Here is a 22,512-nt window from a genome sequence, read left to right on the forward strand (position 1 = left end):
TATGTGAGTGGCTAGAAGATCAAAAGTACTTGTCATTAGGATGGCAATATCTATGTATAATATCAAAGAAGGTTCCTTCCCTAAGCAAGTAATAGTCACTCTATTTATAGAATTTAACAATATATAATAAATTTATAATGCATCTGTAATGTCCCCACTTTTGTCACACCAGCATTGTAGTTAGCTTCAATTTTCTTGGTGTGCGCTAGCCTTGTATGAGGGGATGCTTCATGTTGGCAATGAGCTCAGTTGATCTTGATGACTCCTATGACTCTTTCCAAATTGAATTCCAACTTCTAGAGTGTTCTCCAAGATTTATGGAGAGAGCATCTGTTTATAGTAAGTCACTTGGTTGGCCCCTATATTCATTAATCATCATCAATATCATTCTAGTGCAATCAAATTTCAATTCCAATGCTTTACAACAATTTCTGCAACTCAGGTGAATTATTGAGCTTTTAAATTAATTATTTCACTAAGGTTGCTAATTTTAATATATAAATTAGAAAGCACTTTAGTATAATAGCTCATTGGAATGAGAATTAAAAGTTTTAAATGTTGCACAACTAACAAAGTTACTAAAATGACAAGAATATTTAAATAATAAAGTAAACCACTTTTCGGAGCAATAAGGCTTATTTAAATTATAAAGCAATTTTAAATTGTTTCATCCAAAAAGTTCTTGAAAGGATTATAAAAGGAGTTTGGGAGAGCTCGTTTGGGATTAGGCAAATTATTTTATTTTCCTACGGTGAAACCATTGTGGTTATGTCGGATTGAACTTGATTCATCTCAGCCTTCTCGAGGATGAAAACCCTCTCGAAGAAGATTAATTGTGGTGGTGAAAGATCCTCTCTAGTTAATGCATTGAGATTCATTCAAAGTCTCAGCTTCAGTAGAAAAAGATTGGCAGGTATAGAGTTATGAAAGTTTGGAGTTATCGGTGAACTTGTTTGTGCCATGAGTGCGAATGTTGGAAAGAACAATAAAATTGTGCAGTGTGTGTAGTGATTTGCAAATATTAATTTCCAGTTGAGAATACATCCAATTGTACCCTTTCCAGTGTCCTAAGAAACCGTACATCCTTCAAGGGTTGTTGGGAAGGCGTTGATTGTTTTAATTTGAGGCTTAAAGCATGTATGAGAGACTGTGTATCCCTTAAAGGGTCAAAAGTATCCTAGTCGCAGATTATAAGACAAACTGAATTTATCACTAAATGATAAAGTAGTCAATGCTTGGTTTAAATCTTTGAAAGTCCTCCTCCTTGTCATCACAACTTTTCTTGTTTCTTTGTGGACTCATGGTTACATGGAGCACAGGATTGGAAATTTCTAAGGGAAAAAGGGATGTACAATATAGATATGCTAGCATTTACTCGTTAAGTGAAACACTACATCTAAAAGGTAACATGGGTATCTGCAGGTGTAATTGATTAAGCTAAGGAGGTCATGGAAAGGTACAAGATAGCAATCAATTTGTTAAAAAGGAGGTTGGTAGTTTGTGTATGAGTTGTCCCAAGAAAAGTTGTGACCATAATTAGTTTAAATGATTGTTTGGAGTGCATCCAATCAGCCATATCAATTTGTTGTGCATGAATAGAAGTAGCTGGGAGGTTATTGTTGTCACAAAAGTTTGCACCCTGTGATGATCAGACTTGATCATCAACCTTGTGAAACATTGAATCAACCTCCAAGTGTGGGACCTTGCGAAATGTGAGATTGAATCTCCGAAGAAAGTCGGCTTCCTTTCCAATCTGAGTGCAAGTGTTGGACCAACCCAACATTGACAAATCCTAGTCTATTGATCTGACAGGGAAAAGGGAGAAAGAAGGGATGCGGGAAAGAAGGGAAAAGAAGTTCACACCTAGACTGAAATGATGATCTTCCTTGCCTATAGCTGCACAAAAACATCAATAAAACTGTCCCAAGAATGCACAAGATTCTATTCTAATCAGTCACCTATTTGCGAGTGAAGGTTGGAATTCTATGAGATGAGGAGAGGAACTGAGACTAGTTCATAGTCAACATCCACAGAGGGATCAACACGGTCACCTACAGCTAAAGAAAAGCAAATCAGAACATATTCAAACAGGAAGGTAAACATTTACACAATTTGTTCAAAATGAATAAAGGTAAGAAGACTAATTTTATTCATGTAAGGGCAAGGCAAAATTTACAAGTGCAAAGAAACATAGTTTTTTGCAAAAAAAAATGAAGAGAAGATCCCTTGGAAAGATACAAAAATTAACTTTATAGCGGAGGCATAACTCAAAATTGAACCTAGTTGGAAGCCCTAACCCTAGGAGGGTTAGTTACAAAATATCTCTAAGAGGGAAGATAAGATCTGATTGACTGATCTAATGGTGTGTTGAATCTCCTTTGCAAGTGGTCCTTCATCTTTGGAAAGAGCAAAAAAAAAGGGGTGCAAGAGAAGATGTCTCTGCAACAGATGCATCATGGTGGCATAGTGTTGTCCGTTGCACACGCTCCCTGTCGCCGACAGGGTCCCCCTTCCCTTTTTTGAGCCTTTCGTCTTCGCCCTGTTGAGTTTCACGCAGAGTGTCTCGCGTCCTTTCGAGCGAGTCCGCGATCAGTCCGTGAAGTGATGATGTTGAAAGAAAAGAGCCGATGATTCTATTAGGCTAGTCTAGCCCTCGGGCACGAATTCCAAGGGATTGTTCAAAATTATGAAATCGCCTCTAATAGGCGCAAGATGATAGAGGTTGGCGAAGCCCACCAAGCAAAGAACAGCATGTCCGAAGGTCACATGACGACCCAAAATTGTCATTTTTTGAGATGAGATAGATTACATGAGGTTTGTTTTTGCGGAGTTTACAAGATTTGAACGAATGACGATTTTCGACAGTCGGAGAAGGAGCAAATTTCGTTTCAAAATGCCAAAGTTAACAAACTCACCCAAGTGCCCAAGCTCGCACTTCTTGAGGAAAAGTTTTAAAAACGCCAAAACGCCCAGGAGGGGGCGAATTTCGGACTTGCTGGCCAAAATGAGAGAAATTCACAAAAATTGCCAAAATGGGCCTAAGGTCCGAAAATCCACAAGGTTTGCAAAATCGCCCAGGGGGCCGAATTTCGGACCCTAGGGTTGAAATTTTAGAAAAGTTAAAAACTTGGCAAAATCGCCCAAAATGCCGAATTTCGGACCCTGGGGATAGAATTTTAGAATTTAACTTTAAGTTTACAAAAACCCCCCCAAGATCCGAATTTCACTTAAGTTGTCTAATTTCAGACCCTAGGGCCGAAATTTCAAAATTTGTTAAATTGCAAAAAACTCCCTAATGTCCAAAATTTCTTTAAGTTCGCAAAAGGTGTTGAAAACTCCAAAAATATTTCAAAATGTGCCAAAGGTCCGAAAAACACTTTAAGTTGACAAAGTTGTGAAAAGCTCCGAAAATTGCAAAAAACTCCCTAAGGTCCGAAAAGTTCAAAATTGCCAAAATGGGCCTAAGGTCCAAAAAGTAAAAGGTTGACGAAAACTCCTATAAACGCCGAATTTCGGACCCTAAGGGCAGAATGAAAAAATTTGATAAGTCCGCGAAAACGACAAAAGGTCCGAAGTTTGCAGAAGCCGTGTGAGTGCCGAAAATCGCGAAGGAAGGGAGTATTGCGGGAGAGTAGAGTTAGAGAGTTTTAAAGTTTGCAAAATCGTCAAAAAAATGCCGAACTTAGGCGACAAGGCAAAATGGTGCGAAGAGTTCATTAGTTTTCAAACCTCTCCAAGGTCCGAAATTCGCCATAAATCCTCAAAGTCGCAACGCGTAGGGTAAATGACGGAATTCGAAATTGGTAAAACCCCTCCATTCCTTCGAAGATCACAGCACCATAGCTCCGAAGTTCGCGATCCGGAGGATGAGGCTGCGCAGAAGTTGAAGTTTTTTAAAGCTCCCTCATTCCGCCGAAATTAGGGTAAATCGCGTGAGAAAAAGTTCGCGTGAGGGTTAAAGAGAGATACGGAGCCAATTTAGCATAATTTGCATCCAAAGTAAAATGCTGACATAAACCATTCCAAACATTCAAGTTCAGATTGCCGTTTCGTCTAAGGTGAAAAATCGCTTAGTCTAAAACTCAACATTGCAAATTCCTTTCAAACTACAGCCACGAAAATTTGAATTAGAGACATAACCGTTGGAATTCAAATTTGCAGATTTATCCATCCGTTTTTGCACAGCAAGTCGAGCAATTTCTCGCCGTCCATTTTCATCAAGTAAGTACGCTTTGTCTCTCTTGATCGTCTGAAATATTTACAAATTGGATGGCATGCATGTGCAAAATTGATTAGAGTGCTTAAGTCTTCAAAATTAGCATCTTTTTCCGATTATTAAAGCATCATTCAAAGCAGTCAAAGATTAGAATTTGCTCCTAAGTTTTAACTAGAAATTGCATTTTCAAACTTAGGAGAATTTTTTGAGCTTTGTCCATTTTGAAAATTAATCCAGAAAATGCTTTAAGTATAAATTCGCAATCAAAAGCTTCATGAATAAATGTTTTGCTCAATCGAGCTCTCGACTAGCAATATCACTCTGTCTCCGATTTAAATTTTGAATTAATCCTTGAATGCTGGAGTATCCTCTATCTGACCCGCCTTACTTCTTTTATATTGCCTCGTAATCCGCATCCGACTATGCAAGATAAATGCCTAAATCGGCGGTAGAATCATCAAAAACGCCCGCTACAGCCGAGACATCGCGAGCATCCAAATCAGATATCCCACGCAAAGTTGAAAGGATGAAGTATCAGTATCAAAGAAGGGGATTGAGGGAGTCAAAAGTTCAGAGCATCTGGGACAATGTCGGTGATACCAACCTAGGCCATATTGACATCCAAGACTTTAGGAATCGGGTCTTCTCCCCTAACGCATATGGCAAACCTAGACAGATGGTAGAAAGTGGCATCGCCCAAGCGGCGGGATTTCCTCCAGCAATACAAAACTATGAGTTAGTGGTAGAGGCTGCCCTGGTTCATCCAGTTCCCAAGGTTCTCCTATATCCGAATAGCAAGCTTTGATGGTGCTCCTCTCCGACTTCCACAGTACCCAACCGACAAGATAGTTCTTATGGAGGTCGCAAGGCAGTCACGTCCGCTCGGCATCTTACTCAGAGAGAGCAAGCAGGCTGGATTCGCATTCCCCATGATTATAGGCAACCAGGATGTCCACCTGAAAACCCCCACCCTAGCAGAGGAATCCCTCGCAAAGCTGGCCTCTTATGGCCTACAAGAGCATTTTCCGAGGAAATATTTCGATCACGATAATCTGGCAACGAGAGCCTATGGCAGGCGGTACAAAGCAAAGGAATCAATTGAAGACTATTGGAAAAATTGCTTTGATGATTACGAGGTCCAGAGACGTGAATATTCTAGGCTGAGTGTGCAGCAAATGCGGCTCTTTGAATACCGTCAGGTCCCAGATCAACTCTCAGATTCAGGGAATTGCCTCCAGGTCTGAGAATTTGAGGCAGTAAGGCATCTTTTGCCAGGCGTTGATTGGTCCCAAGACCCTATCACTGATTTTGAGGCAGTCATGGCAGCCCCGGCAAGATATACAGACCAATGGTTGCATCAACAAATTGAGCGACTAATTCATGAAGGAGTCCAGTTCACCTACCACTTAATGGGCAGCCTCGATTCTTAGTCTTCCGAAGATGAGGGAATTTCCAGTGCACCCAAGGAAGAAATTGAAAAACTCGAGAAGAGAAAGAAGGCTAAGGCTTGCAGAGAGACTCGGACATCCAAGAGAACAAGAAGGGAAAAGATTCCTATAAGAAGACCAGAGGTCACTTCATCATCAAAGGACCCCAGTTCGTCCGACGATGTAGTAGAATTAGATTATATACCTACTCCGCCTTCCCAGAGTGACATTGATGCATTTGAAGCTGATGATCCTCCCACACCTGACATGCTAGATGCCGAGCTAAGGGCTATTGAATCAACCGAACCGGGTCACCAAATAGAGGAAGGAGAGATTCCATCCATTCAAGGGATCGAAGTGCATGAACCCACGCAATAGAGCCGTCATGAGTTACTGATCCACAATACGATCAAAGACGACTCTACCGTTGAAGGAGAGCAAAGGACAGACGAGACCCGTGAGCTCGAAAGAACTGAAGAGCAACCATCACACGAGGGCACCAGACAATTGTTTAGTGAAGTGGGAGAAAATTCAGCTGCAAGCAAGGAACTTGGCACCTCCTCCACCCCTCCGGTAGCAGAACAACTGCGAATCTGTGATGAGTCTGTTGAAAACATCAAAGAACAGAATGCAGACTTAACCATATCATCAGCCCAAGCAGTACCTCAAGAATGGTTGATTGCCAGAGCCCAGCGCAAGGCCGCCACCAAACCACCTATTGATTTGGAGGACATCTTCTCGCGCATAGACCAAGCTAAAGCTAAGGGGAAGAAAAGGCCCAAAGCATATTCTAGAATGACTAAAGATGATCAAAGGAACCACACTCTTCACATTGCCACCCTGCCTATAGACAAGCCAGCAGATTAGATTACACTGGCAGATTATAGCATCACGACTGTCCCCATTGGACGAGCCACTAAGGAGCAAGAAAAAGAAGAATTCAAGGATTCAGTGCAGAACATACTCAGGCAGCTTGAAGAGATAACAGCTAAAAAGGACATGTATCGGGCTCGTGCTGAGCAGGCCAAGGGATACATTAATCAACTCCTAAGACCTTTACACAATGCTTCCAAATCCCATATTCCCCCAACAGCATTAGCACAGAAAACCACAACAGAATTTGAAGGAGTACGGGACACCGCAAGGGCCATCAGGGAATGGATTCGAAGTCTCAAGGCGAAGGGGGAGCTAATCATTAAGAATGTAAAGGAAATGGCCCACCATCGGGAAACCGTTTTGGTCAAATTATACGAGATGAAGCGGGAATGCCTCATAATTCAAGAAGCAGTTACTACAACTCTTCCCCTCATGCCGGCTCTCTTCTAGACCCATCCGCAGATTCCTACACTGTCCGACATCTTAAACCCCCACGACGTCAACATTTTCAAGGAATGGTACTCGACTATCAGCATGAGGAATGACACAAAGGCCACCATTAACAAAGAGCAAGAGACATGCGAAGAAATTCTGAGAAACACAAGGGACCTCGGTGGAGTAATCCTCCGATCCATGGTTTTGGGTTGGCAAAATAGTCTGTCCGATCCCGTAATCCATCCAAACTGGGAGGACAGATTAAAAATAGACAAGGTCACCTACTCTACAGAGGACCTAGATTTTGCTAGTAAATTACACTCTGATATCTTGAGTTTTGAGGCTAATCAATCTAGCTGGCAAGACGGTTTGAAGCACATAGATCATTATCTGGAGAGCATGCAGTACAAAATTCATCATCCCCCTATGCCTCCATTTAGTATGCTATTTCAATTATGCATCAGGTTCCAGGGGTATGTTTGTGAGGAACGCGCAGCAGGTCGAGACCTTTGGCAAGAATATTTGCATGGAGAGGATCAATTCTTGGTGAAAGCGTCTGAAAATGGAAAAGAGAAAGTGATTTCTTAAAAGTGCCTTTTTCCGTTTAAATCTTGAAAATGCACTTTTGGACCAAAAGGTCATGTTTGACTTCTAAGTCAACTAAAATGTAAAACTTTATGTATGCACCTTTTTAGATTATTTTTGAATATGTTCTAATTATCTTTTTGGGTAGTTATTACTCCCTTTGGGGTGGTTGTTGATATTTGCCTCGCATTTATGGGTATGGGCAGCCATGTTTTATAGATGAATCTGGGCCACTTGTTTAGATTAGATCTTGGCCATTCATCCATTTTTGAAGCCTATTTAAGGGACTAGTTTTCCCTCATTTTGTAAGAAGTTCTTGGATTGTTGCAAAAGCTCTGGCGAAATTTACAGGATTTAATGCAAAGTTAAGACTGTTTCCAAATTTCCTTGTGAGTGCATGGTCTCCTTCTTCATTAATTTAGAAAAAAAAATTCAGTTATGATTATTTCCTTTATATAGCATTTTCAAATAAACATCCGATAGAATCCTCGCAGTTCACACCATTAGGGAATGGCTGATTGCCTTTCTTTCTGCATCGTTAATCTGAACCTTTCATATACTTAGTTTGGTTATTGAATACTCACTATGAATGTAGAAGTTCTAATGTTGTAGTTGATAACATGAAAATCCTATTTTCCTTTGAAGATCGCACTAGATTGATGCAAGTATTGTGCTTAAATCGCTGGTAATGCTTAATTTAGTTATTCGGAGGTGTCCGTCTGTTTACTGAATCTACTATCTTAGTTAAAATTTATATTTTTCTGTATCTCTCTCTCCCTATCCTTCCTTTTTTCCCTTTTTTTTATCAAGAGAATCCGCAGTCCTATTGAAAGCAGTATCAACCCAACTTAAACCATTTGATAAGCAGGATCATTAAAGCTTTGGTGAACTCATCCAGCAATCGTCTATCTCACAGTAAGTCCCCCTTGTGTTTCCAGCAAAACACATCAAACCACTGAGCAATCCCGCAGTCAAGACCTGACAAACGAAACCTTGAGGTTGTCCCCTTTGATCAAACGTAAGAAATAGCATTAGGGATTTCCTTATCTCAAGAGAGGATAGGATACTCAACAAGTTTATTCTATTCTGCGTTGGTCATATGGAGTTTGCAGCAATGCGATTTCAGACACGTCAACACATAGTTAGGGCAGGAAAGTCTCCATTCCACATTGAATGGGCATGGGTTGCGTCTGAGAACGAGCCACAGAGTCCAATCTGGAGTAATGGCATCGAAATCCAGTAGCTGCATGAAAATATGATCATATATCAAGCGTCGACTGAGCAAAATAAGAACCTTGACCATCAGGTCGACAACCACCTCCCTGCAGAGCATTTAAATTCCAACGTCCTCCACAAGTTCAAATGCTAGTTGTCGATCAAGAGATCTCGCGCGTCCACCTCGACCATCAGGTCGACAACCACCTCCCTGCAGAGCATTTAAATTCCAACGTCCTCCACAAGTTCAAATGCTAGTTGTCGATCAAGAGATCTCGTGCGTAGATGGACGCGCGAGATCTCGCCATTTGCATTCTCAAAAAGGCCCAACTAAAGATTAAGTCGTGACCATCGGATCGGATTTCAAGTGATCATTGACGGCAAAGATCACGGTGGAGGAAAAGGTTGGGCCCACCACTTCCCACATTTTGTTGACACCAGGCGCTTCGGCAAGACCCAAAAAGCATCCTACAGCTTGGAAAGTTAGGCCGAAAAGGCGTTTGCCACTTGAGGCCCACCACATCCGTCACCCGGCAGCCCACATCCGTCACCCGGCAGCCCACATCCGTCACCCGGCAGCCCACGAAGCAGAAAGGATCCTCCAAAAGAGTATGCAAGAGGAAAAGAACAAGTCCCCGCCAGGCCGCAAAGCATAAGGGAGCAGCCGAAAGGCCATGTAGGGTCGCGGGAGAAACAAAACCAACAGCCCACTGGCCCGCGACATAGGAAGCCAAAAGCCGAGAAGCCACGCGGGGAGGCAAGAGAAAAGAAAGCAGCTCCCACACGCCCACAACACAAAAAGGAGCCAGCCAGAAGACCATGCAAGGAAGCGGGGAGCCAAAAGAACTTATCGCCAACCGGTGGAAATGAACATAGAAACCGGCCCATCAATGACAAGGAACCCTCTAGCCGGTAGACTTAAGTGAGTTGACCAGCCGACCCGATCAACACAAAAATAGAATTTGGAGCCTGAAAAGAAAAGGTTCCTCTGCATGCTGCCAATACAGTGCACATAACATACAGGTTATGCAAAAATTTTGAATTTCTCAGATTAGATTTGTAGCTAAGTTGACAGAAAAAGGTCAATAGTTATTTGGAGCTGAGTCTAAAAGAAGATGCTTAACATGCTATGAATTGCTGAAAGAGTCAAGTGAGGTGTTGATTGTTACCAAGGGCATTGGGAGATTTGATTCTTTGTTTGCACATAACAGATCACCCAAGAAAGAGGGCATTTTATTGATGCTAAAAAGTTGCAGCAGGGGCATTTTGTCTTGTGGCAGCTATATGCCTTTCCTTGAACGGTAATGTGGAGAATTCAGCTTCATACCAGCTAGTCTAGTCACCTGGAAGCAGCAATAACTAGGCGAGTAAGTTGGAAGTGTGTTGTTCACATTCAAAACTCAGGTTTTGCTGGAGATAAGGCAAATCAGGGTCTTTTAGGAGGTCTGAGTTGCTATATGTTCCTTCTGACCTGTGGTGTAGGATTGTGGATTGTATTCTCTGAGGCACCACCACCCCTTCTTCTTGCTTGCTGCTGTAATGTAACTGGTTGCTGGTGCTTATTGACATCAATTGTACATTCATTGAGGTCAGATTGCTGTTACTGTTTGTCTCTGTGATCTGCTCAGAGTAATGTCGTTGTTACCAATATTTTGATCAATATTATTGCCTTTACTTCATGTAAGAAGTTCAAGCATAGATACATGTTGTCTGAGTTCTTGCAAAATATAAAACACAACAACAGAAACACCATATTCTCCTCATGCATGTGAACTGTTTGTCATAATGTCCATTGGGAAGAGTGCAAAAAAGGGGGAATTGGGAGGGGGTCTTACAGAATCAAATTGATTACTAGCAATTCTCATGCTTAAAACTCATTCAAAAGGTATTCACCATCAAACACAATAAAATCCTTGAACATTAGAAGAAGCATACAATGATGACAACCACTATATACCTCCTTAGTTGCACACAGATGATTTCTTTCCATCAAGATTTTAGAAGAAACAAACCTGCCAGATTCCAGGATAGCTTTTTAACAAGCGTACATCTTCCCCCAAGATGCGTATCTGTTTCAAGAAGTATACATTTGAAAAACTTTGAACAAACTTCTCCCTTTGTTTTCGTTGCTCACCAAATCCAAAATCAGAGATTACCTGTTAAAAATAAGTATTAAACTAATGCTCTAAAATATTTGTAATTTATGTTTGTTAACAGCTAATACATAAAAGTGGTTAGCTTCGCTACAACATAATGATCACATGTACGAAATCTATGCATGTTCCATTGACAAAGTCAGCCCAAGAACTACAAATGTTATAGTTGTCAGCACCTGACCAGCTTGCCATTGAGGATTGAGCAGTAGTAAAGGGCGGTCATTAACTTTTGCTAGATTTTCAATGCTTGGTAAAGATTCTGCAGTTGGGAACAGTACTAATGCAATCTGGAATAAAGATAAACAGAATTTGAGTCGCTTACTGTATGGTAAAACAAATAAAGTACATGAAAAACATAAAATGAAGGTAGATTGGAGTAATTTATCTCTTGAAGTCACCCAAAAGAAATTTCTACAAATGGTAATCTACTCTGAAACATTTAGAATTTGCTGTGATAAATTAACAAACATTTTAGATTATTACCATGGTAACTAGAAATTATGAGACTGTATTTATGATTTTTCATTAATGTATATACTTCTCAAAAGTTTACAATATTCTAGCCAGAGATAAACCACTGTGAAGTTTCTACCAAAGACATGAGATGCAAGAATTTAGTTAAATACCAAATTACCAATGAATATTTTGCAGTCTTGGGGATCATACAATTTTAATATACCTTGGCTTGTTCCCACACACCAGTTGCGTCACCCTCATCTAAAAAATATTTCTGATATGCACTATCATCAGCAGCAGCTTCACCCTCAATTAATCCATTTAGTAGGGATGATACAACAGGCATTGCAGCCTTGAACTGCTGCTGTATTCCACCCTATTAGCACACAAATTATTAGGATAGCATGCTTTTATATTTTGATCTAAGCAGGATCTATCTCAAACTTGTCGCCAATCTTAAATTCAAGATAACACTTACAGGCCAATCATCAAGGTCAGTTGCTCCAATCAATGGAAGGAGAACTTCCAACTGTAGCCTTGTCAATCCATCTTTTATAGCATATCTACATGCTAACTTAGCCTAATCGATAACAGGCAATAACTGCAGCATTTGTTAGCATGTATTTAAACTCAGAGTGTTAAACCCTAAAACTTTCACTTTAGATAGCTCAAAAAATATTTCTAACAAGCCTTGAAAGGAAAATAATGAACATAATCAAATTGTTAAACTAATCAGAGATGATTCTTTGCAGATCCCACTTACCCATATGAGAATACTCTCTGAGAAATGGGAAATATATAAAACAGTTTAAAGTTCAAACTGTTTTGAACTATCACCATGTTCTATGTAAACCAATTATCCTTGACCTCAGTTTCTATACACATGATTGCCAAGTCCTTAATGGTGCATGTACAAGACAATTTTATGCTTTTATAGTTTTGAATGGAATGGGAATCAATGTTTATTCCTGCACAGCAAGTACTGAACAAAACTTGCATAAATACACAAACATATATAATCTGTGATCAACTTTAGTGCTGAACATAAAAATGGCCACTGAAATTGATGCAAACATGATGGGAAAGTGTCAAGAGTGCACGTTTTAAGGAATTGCATTCGATTGTACCTGATTCACACTTTCTTCAAGAGTAACTGGTAGTGAGTACTGTCTTCTCCTTTGGGCTGTCCCTGCAATCTGTGAAAAGATACAACCACCTCTTATGCAAGGGGGAACCATATCTATTTGCATGTCTTTTTATAAGAAAGGAATACAATAAGAAATCAAACAACTTTAGAAGAGATTTATGTGATCAGGATTTTATGTTTGTAAAAGAAAGGTAAAGGTAGTTTATTACATCACCACCAAACGAGACACCAATTTAGTGTACAAAACTCCCTTATTGCAAGCACTTCACAAGAGGATTATTTTTCCTTTAACCTTAAATATTGTTCAAATGAGGCATACAACCCTATCCCCTCTAGATTTGAACCTGTGACCTTCACCTTAGAGTACCAAAGTCTTCACCATTATGCCACTTCAAGGTTTACTATATCATTGCTGTACTTGTATGTACTTTATGTTATATATTATTAAAATAACATATCATGTAACACTAAGTATCTAGTCTAAAGTGTACCGACATAGTTGGCAGCTGATTTCAGAGCTCCTTAGTATTAGGGTCTGTTGTGACATTTTCACACATTCACCCATTGCAAATGGGGACCCCCTCTTTTTGCTGAATAAACCAGGTCTTTTGCAATCTATGTCGTCTCCCGACCATAAGAAATGAGTTATAAGCGAAGTTACTAGTACATCCATTTTTTCTGCCGATTCCAGGTACAATTTGTTTCTGAATATAAATCGTTCTGGAATACCTGTGGAATCGGACAAGGTTCCTTCATTTACCCCTTGAAACGCATCCACTTTTTCAACCAAGAATCCCAACAAATCTAGGATGACATGGCGATTTTGTCAACTTTTTTTTGACAAATCGAAGTCGGATGTGGATTTCAAGGGTTTTTTTTTCGCTTTTTGTTTGAAAAGGGGTCTAATACAGGTGTAAACCCTAAGGCGAATGTAATGTCCCCAATTGTAGCCTTTAGGCTAATAGGAGCTATAGGGAGAAATTAATTAAATTAATTTCTTATAAAGTCATTAAAATAAATTATTTATTAAAAAGTGGCTTTATATTTAATTAATTATAAGTGACTAAAGCATAAAAATAAAATATTAATTAATAGTCACTTAATTAAAAATAAATATATTGTACCTACCCCCTTCTAGAAGGTGTCTCATGACGGGTTATGGAAAAGGTTAAATAGAAGAGGGTAAGAGAAGGGAGGCAGACTTGGATTTTGAGATTGGAGAATTAAAAGGGTTTTGTAGAACCTAAAGGGTGTCTGCAGACTTAGGATCCTTGGGAACGTCAACTCCCATTGATCGCATCACTAAGGGGGTGAAAGATCCTTTGAAGGGTTGCTTTGTGAGTGAGGAGCATTCAGCTTTCCACATGGAGCTTATGGAGACTTTTCATATCAGTTCATGGTAGTTTGCTTCAGACTTTCAGATTTGTGAGTTGCATGTATGCATTCCTTGAATGACAATGGACAGCGATTTCTCTTGAGGTCAATAGGTGACTCCCATTGCTATTTGTGGAGGCAAGTCGAAATATATAGTGCTGTCATTATATCAGTTGCAGAACCTTATCCCCACGATTTTGCTCATACCATCTCCTATGGTCATCGATTTTGACATGTAATGATTCTAAAAATCATAAGAGGGAGAGGCGATACCTTTTGGGGCAGTTTGTTGGACGATTTGGTGTCTACTCAATTTATATCAAGCATCCGACCTGAGTCAGGTCCGTGGCCATTGTGACTTTTGGTTTTCACTGTGAGATGCAAATGATAGCTCAAAACCACCTTGGGAGATAGGAGATGTCCTCTAGAGAAGGATCCAGTCAATTTGGAAGGAGTTCTTGGGCTCATAAATGCAGATTGTAAGTGGTTATCAGACCTGTCCATATCAGATACAGGGAAAGACATTAGTGGGCTCATTTTGGGCTCATTAAACTTGCATTTGTTTTCCTAACTCTACATAAGGAAGGCGATATATCTCTACGCCATAGGTGATCGGTTTGGGATAACATTTGGACACCAGAACGCAGATTTGCACAATGTTCTCAGACTTTGGTAACAGCAAGAGCAGGGGCGGCATGTCACTTGGTACCACCTCACACTTCGGAGCCCATTATCATTGAGGATGTGTTTGCTTCCTTCACCGATTTGTACCAGGTTCTTCACATTTCATTTTATTGTTTAAATGGAGAAAGTGTGAATTTCTTGGTCCTTGCAATTAGTCCATATAATTGATCTTTGACAGCATATCATAAGAAGGGAAGTGAATTCGAATTGGATTACATTAATATAATAGTATTCTTATGTTGTATACCAACTGTTTGTCTTAATTACAGTCAGTTGTCATCTTACTTCTTCACACCAAAATTCATTGTCATTGAATCAAACATTAAGTATTCTTGTAGCATTATCTCCCTGAACCATTGTTATATGATTAGCAAGTCACTCTTATTGAATAAAAAAATTTATAATATCTTGCCAAATCTAAAATCTTATATCAGTCATTAGCAAAGTGTTTGTCATAATTCCTTCAAAAGGGCAAAAGTCTAAAAATCTTCATCAGAATTGGCTAGGGACATTACAGCGAAAAACAAAACATTTTCTCTTGTGCGGCGGAGGATGCAGGACGCAAGAAGAGCTCAACACGACGCATGGCGCAGGAAGAGCTCAACACAACGCAACACGACGAAGCTCGACACAGCATGATGCAAGCAGGAGGAGCTCACTGCAGGCAAGAGGAGCTTGACGCAGGAACACAATGCGGGCAGGTCAGGGCAGCTCGACATAGGCAAGAGGAGCTCGACGGGTCACAACAAAGCTTGAGGGAGGAGTTATTTCATATTAATTTTTTTTGTTGTCAAATTTTGTTATAAACTATAGTTTTAGCCTTTAGGATATATATTTATTCTTTTATTTGTTTGTTTATTTTATTTATTTATTATAATATGTTTAGATTTTTATTTTAGGTTTATCGTTTATTTGTTTGTTTAGGAAGTTAGAATTTAATTTTAATTTTTGAAATATAATTTTATTATTTATTAATTATTATTTAATGATTTAAATTATTATTTGTATAATAATAGACGTTAAATATTTCAATTTAATATAAAGCGAAAAAGTAATTATTCATAATTATTAAGTAAATATATTTTTACTTAATGATTATGAATAATTACATTTTCAATTTAAATTAAATTTAAATATTTAACATCTATAATTTATTGTTTAACATTAAATTTTAATAATTATTTTTTAATTTGTTGTAGATAGCATAATGGCAACAACTGCTAGCTCTATTCCTCAACGAACTTTCAAAACCAACCCAAATTCACCTTTATGGAAATATGTCAAAATAATAGACCAAGTAAAAGGTGGTGGAACATTTAACTGGATATGCAACTTTTGTAGTGTGAAAAAAACTAGCTCCTACAGTCGTGTCAAAGCCCATTTTTGTGCCATTCCGCAACAAGGAATCAAACCTGTTGGCATTTTTGATGATTATGTTGTGATTGTCATTGATGGACACACACTTGCATTGAGATCACTTTTTATATGTATGAGTTAAAGCTCAACCGGAATTTGTTCCAACCGGTATGATGTATTATAGTCTTTAAACTATCGATGTTTTGCAAAAAGTGTTTACCTATCTGAAGCGATATGAAGACCCCAAGCGGTTCGAAGATCTCAAGCGGTACAAGGGATCAAAGTGGCAAAACACATATTTTCCAGTCTTCATTTTTGTCAACCGGCAACTGGTATTTTGTGTAAATCGGTATTTTGTATGAACCGGTAATACTCTGTGATGAGTTACCAACCGGCATTTTGTGATGAGTTACAATCCAACGATTGTTTGACGGTGCTCACTCTGGCGGTACTTTTTGTGTCGTGTTACCAAGTATGTCTAGATTCATTGAACCTAGGAAATTGGATTGTAATCCTATTAGACCGACATGAAATCAGATTCCTTTATAAGGACATCATGTCTAGGGTTTTAGGTTGTTGCTAGGGTTTAAGGTGGTTGATGAGTTTTTGTAAATGCGATCTTAACTGAGAAGATCAAGTCTGTGAGCTGTAATAGAGTGAGAGTTACTAAAGACTGAAGTAATGCTGAAATGCATTAGCTATGAGCCATAGTGGATCTAATCAAGCAACCTGTGCCATTTGCTAGATCATTCACTTGTTGATTACTTACATCTTTGACAAGTTTGAAACCCTTAACCGGGTAGGCTCAGAAAAGCCTTTGTAAATCCTCTAACAAGGTGGTTCACATCTGTGGATCTAAAATCCTCTAGCAAGGTAGTCTTTAATCGGACTTATCTCCTAACAAAGATTGAGATTCCTAACAGGATCTGTTCTGGCAAAGAACATTGTATGACCTTAACCGGTCTGGTTCCTATTCTGCAGATAGTTACTTGTGAGTTTCATCTCACCGTGGTTTTTCCCATTTGGGTTTCCACGTCAAATATCTTGTGTTATGGTGTTATTGCTCCTGTGGGTGAATGTCTTATTTGCTATTTGGTTTGCATGTGTTAACCGGTTTGTTTGTTAAAATGTTTTATCGGTTTATTACTAGACTGTTTAAGTGTTTTAATACAGTGTTTTTCGGTATACTAATTCACCCCCCCCTCTTAGTATTCATCAATTGGTATCAGAGCCTATCTTTCTATAAGTCTAACCACTTGGAAAGAGATATGGGGGAATACACTGTGAGGAAACTTACTCACCGGCTCACTCAGTCTGAGCAAGCCTATGATGAACTTATGGTAAAATATAAGGCCTCTCAGGCAAAAAGGAGAGAACATGCTGAAAAACTGATGGAGCTATTTGAAAATAGTTCTTCTGATGAAGCGGATATGGAAGCCCTAATTCAAGAAGTAGAAAAGCTGAATGAATCAAACTCCAACCTGAGAATGGAGTTGGAAGGACTGACTATCCGAATGTGTCAAGAGCTTGAGAATCGGAGGAAAGCTGAAGATCTGGTTAAGGACAAAGATCATGAGATCTCCAAGTTGAAGCAAGAAATCAGTGCTCTAACCGCTCAACTCCATGCGAGCAAAGTGGAAAAGGAAGACATGCAAGGAGAACTGAACATAGCCATCTCTGAGAATGCAAACTTGATGGAGACAAATGCTGCTATTTCCAAAGAACTCTCTGAGTCAAAGGAAATACTTGCTAAGTTCAACAAGAGTACTGTTAAACTAGAGCAAAAGCTAGAATTAGCCAAACCGGTAAAGAATACCAATGGCCTTGGTTTCTCTGGTCATGAGGAAGGTGAGAACTCAAGTGCAAATGCTGAAGCATTAAAGAAGCAACTAGCATTCAAAGGTAAAGGTAAGCAAAAATTCAAACCTGTTTGCTTTAACTGTCTTAAAGAAGGACATACTGCCAATGTATGTAGGAGCAAAGCCTACAATAATTTCCCTTACTTTATAAACAATGTACCTAGATCCAATAAGTTCAATGGTAATTGTTATGCATGCAACAAGTTTGGGCATAGAGCATCTGAATGCAAGTCTGTTATGAACAACACTGGAAGATATCCTCAGAGGACTCAAGGAGTTGGTTCGGAACCTTTTGTGAACCGGAATCCCAACCGGTTTAATAGCTATAATCATCAGTCAGGTAGCGGTGGCTATCAAGCGGCAACCAAATGGAGAGCAAACTGTTGGATTTGCCATGGTCATGCAGAAGGAAGAATGGAAACATGAATAATGGACCTTGGAGAGCACCTGGAATGGTTTGCTATCATTGCAACAAACCAGGCCATTCAGCAAGATTTTGCAGAAGTAGAAAGAGAATATCGGATGACATACCGGTCACTCCGGAAGGAAAAATTGATGTTGAAACCGTTCAAGCGGATATGAACAAAACCTGGAAGAAGAAACCAGCGATGTTCCAAGAAGAACCGGTTTCTGCACCTGATGTGGAAATCACGGAATCGGAAAACTAAGCATCAAAAAAGCTTAGGGGGAACAAACGGAGAAATGCTTCGAACCCCCGGTTTACACCGATAAAAGACCTTAACTGGTATGTGATACCTATCATTTGGCAAAAGACCAGAAACAGTAAAAGGCAAATTAGGGTTTATGCCCTAATGGTGGAGCATTTATTACGATAGGTGAGGAATATGTTTAAAAGGAATTTTCAAATCATTTTTCGAGAGAAGAAGTTTTTCAAGTGCAAAGCGAAGAAAAAGTGATTTGTGTTGCGATTCAAAGAAATTTCGAAACCCTGAAGAAGATTCAAAAGCTAATATCAAACGGTCAAGAGAAGAACTCAAAGTAGTGATTCAGCAACCAACGAAGTGTGAGGCGAAGTGGAATTAGCAAGCCCTAAATTCTCGATTTCTGAAAGGTATTTCTCGAGCTTTCTGTTTTATCATGGCTTCCGCATCTCATGCTAGCTCTAGTGCACCTGTTGATTCTATGAACATCATTCAATGCAAGTCCAAATACAGTGCCCTGTCTCAAGTACTTGCTGGTGTAATAGTGGAAGAAGGCATTTCTGATTACATAGACTGTAAAATTGAAGACCTAGGGTCTCTTGCAATCCATTCTCAGCTAGGTCTATTCTGTGGGAAGGATAAAAAGATCAAACCGGAGTATAGCATCTTGGAGAAGAAGAAGCTTCACAATGTGGTTTATTTCCTTGAGGATTTCACAGATGATCACATCCAAATCATTCCGAGCAGAGTTCATGGTGATAAAATGTATCTTGAGAGAACACACGACATCACACTGAAAGCTATTTATGCCGTCACCGGTTTCTGCAATGTCGGTGAAGTGTCAGCCCTGAGGAAGATCATCAAGACCGAAATGACCAAGCTCACCGATTCAGTGAGTGACTCACGAGGAATGACTGTCAATTCCATCAAGGATGACCTGGTCAAATATGCATGTATGGTAATAGGATACCGAACGTTTCATGCCAGCAGAATTAACTCTATCTCTACTGCAGCGGTAAATGCCGCTTATAGGATGATCAAGCAAGATGCATCGTTTGATCTATGCACTTGCATGCAAAGACAACTTCTGTTGAACCTCAAATCGATCAAACAAGATAATGCATTGAAACTTAAGTTTGGACAACTACTGGTAGGGTTATTCTTCTACTTCCAAGGTTATTTCCCAGGAGTTGGAGATATTCAGTGGTCTGTCGACCAACTGGTCACCAAGCAAATCAAAGAAAGCCTGCAAGCAGTTGGAACCGATTACCCTGAAGTTTTGAACAAGTACTTTGATGAGTTCAGAAGCAAGATGAGCCTAAGGATGAGGATATCGAGTGACATTGTCAAAAAATACGAAGAGGACATCTACTTTATCATCAAAGTGGATGAATGCATAATGGAGGCCGTCGAGCCCAGACAGGAAGAAGTGGAGCCTATGGGCTATGAGGTGATGTATGATATGTTGGACGGGTATGCCTCTACCCTACTTGCCTCGCCTCTCGATCCGAAGGCAAAGAGAACCGGCACCTATCTGGAAAGGGTGACACCGGTTAAAGAACCCTCAGCAAAGAAAGGAAAGGCAGTGCCTTCAGCATCGGCACCGGTTACTCCATCAAGTCCCAAAGTGACCAAGCAGTCACCTACAAAGAAGAAACCAGAAGCGGCACCTGCCAAAGTCTTTGAGAGGAAGAGGAAGACAAAGAACAATTCACCGGACTCAGAAGAAACTGTGTTTGAAGAAAAGCCTAAGAAGACAAGGCAAACAAGGAAAAAGACAAAGAATGAACCGGCATCATCTACACCGGTAAATATTGACATTTCTTCCTACAAACCTTTGACACATTGTCAAAGAACTATTAAAAATATTAGGAGAAAGTTATTGAATGATTTAGTAGATCATTTTGATGATTTCAATGATGAAGAAAAGGAAGAAGTTGAACAGGAAATCATTAAGTATTTGTGTGCTAATGACCGGTCGCCTTCAGAAATTAGATCTGAGACACCGGATTCTTTGTATAAGTCTTTAGACAATAAATGGCGCATTGCCATAGAGAAGGAACAGGAAATAAGGGAGAAAGTTTTTGCCCAACACTTTCCTGACCTGTCCAATTCTGAGCTATTTGAAGTTATTAACCAAAATAAAGGACTCTTCTTCATTAGAAGGAGAAGACTCTAGTTATTAGAAGGGAGAATTGATGATGCTGAAAAGGACACTCATCTTCATATGACAACTGCTGTACATACTCATAAAGTGCTTCAAGCCAACAAGAAGGCTGAGCAAGAACCGGCAATAACAAAACCGGATGAAGTATATGACAATGAAGGAAACCCGGTTACTGAACCTATAGACACTATTGATGTCGACGCTCTGGATGTAGAGGATGTTGCTCAAGGTACGCCATCAGAAGAAACAGGATAGGAAAAGCAGGCAAAACCGGAGGACAAGCAAAAGGAAGCAGAGGATGACGAGAAAAGGAAAGAGGAGGAAAAGAGAAAAGAGGATGAGAAGAAAAAGAAAGAGGAGGAAAAGAGAAAAGAGGAAGAAGAGAAAAAGAAACAAGAAGATGAGAAGAAGAAGAAAGAAGAAGAGGATAAGGAAGAGGAGAAGAGAAAGGAAGCAGAGAAGAAGAAAGAAGAAGAGGATAAAGAAGAGGAGAAGAGAAAGGAAGCGGAGAAGAAGGAAGAGGAAGATAAGGAAGAGGAGAAGAGAAAGGAAGCGAAGAAGAAGAAAGAAGAAGAGGATAAGGAAGAGGAGCAGAGAAAGGAAGCGGAGAAGAAGAAGGAAGAGGAAGATAAGGAAGAGGAGAAGAGAAAGGAAGCAGAGAAGAAGAAAGCAGAGGAGGAAAAGGAAGAGGAGAAGCAAAAGGAAGTGGAGAAGAAGAAAGCAAAGGAGGAAAAGGAAGAGGAGAAGCGAAAGGAAGTGGAGAAGAAAAAGAAGGAAGAAGAGAAAGAAGAAGCGGCAAAAAGCACTCAGATGGAGACTCCAAAGGCAACCGGTAGTCAAGCCAAACCGGCTGACCTCACCAGTCCTATTGACCTCCAGTTTGCAAACAAAATGGAGTTGCTACAAAGCATTAAGGTTGCTCAAGAATGCCTTGAAGTGATAAGGAGGAAGAAGGAGCAAGATGTGATCCAAGCTGCAGTGGACACTCTTACCGGTTTGATACCCGGCACAAACCTCCCCAATACTGATTCATCACTGGCACAATTGAAGCTCCTATGCACAGTAGAAGATGATCAGGTGCAGAGCTTAGAAGAGGTTGCAGAGGCAAATGCCAAGAAAGCGCATCAAAAGGCTCTGAACATTGCCCTGGTGAAGAAGTTAAATGAGCTCCGGTCCGATCTGCAAAAAGCTCAAAAAGATATAAGGGATGCTCTAGATGAGGGGAATCTACTACTTAGTAAGATTTGCCGACCCCATCTCTTTTGTGATGATGTGCTTGTACAGAAGGAAAAGCTACAATCTGACTTGCAGTTATACATAAGCACCTTCAAGCCACCATATGATTCTTTTACATCTTATGGGCAAACCGTTCACCGGTTTCATATCCAGTCTACAAGAATAGAGTTGGAGATCAGCAACCCGACACGAGATTTGCAGGAGCTACAACTGGTTCTACTCCCACGCCTGCAAATACTTCAGAAATGCTATCTCAATCTGGATGCCTTAACGGTGACTCAAGAAATGAGCACAATAGACGCCATGGAAGAACAGGTCTCCCAGATGCAGACAGAGAAAGAAGTGGCTACCTCCCTAGTTGAGTCATGGTCCTTATCTATGAAACAATTTTTGCAGGACTTTAAATCAGTTTTTGACAAGTTTTACTCTTTATTGTCATAAACTCTTATTATTTTAATACCAAATGAAAACAGGGGTTGTTCAACTGTACTTTGTCATTGTTGGCAAAGGGGGAGAAGTATTCTGGTATTTAAAATTTTGATGTATGCTCTGTATATCTTCATGTCTATCTCTGTAAGCAAATAGTTATACATTGTATTGTTTGCAAAAGGGATAGTGTATATGCTTAGGGGGACTAATTTTGCTTATGGCATATTTTTGT

At 39.8% G+C, this 22,512-nt stretch overlaps 1 protein-coding gene across 1 annotated transcript in view; it reads right to left on the minus strand.

Moving 5' to 3' along the window:
* LOC131076863 (uncharacterized) overlaps positions 1-22,512 on the minus strand; it is a 112,165-nt gene that overhangs the window by 53,737 nt on the left and 35,916 nt on the right. Inside the window, exons 2-6 of the mRNA XM_058014198.2 lie at positions 12,494-12,562; positions 11,845-11,946; positions 11,590-11,742; positions 11,087-11,197; positions 10,767-10,910 (exon numbers count right to left, since the gene is read on the minus strand). Coding sequence (XP_057870181.2) covers positions 10,767-10,910; positions 11,087-11,197; positions 11,590-11,742; positions 11,845-11,946; positions 12,494-12,562 — 579 coding nt within the window. The remainder of the gene's footprint in view (positions 1-10,766; positions 10,911-11,086; positions 11,198-11,589; positions 11,743-11,844; positions 11,947-12,493; positions 12,563-22,512) is intronic.

This window comes from Cryptomeria japonica, chromosome 10 (genome assembly GCF_030272615.1).
Source record: "Cryptomeria japonica chromosome 10, Sugi_1.0, whole genome shotgun sequence".
Taxonomy (NCBI): Eukaryota; Viridiplantae; Streptophyta; class Pinopsida; order Cupressales; family Cupressaceae; genus Cryptomeria; species Cryptomeria japonica.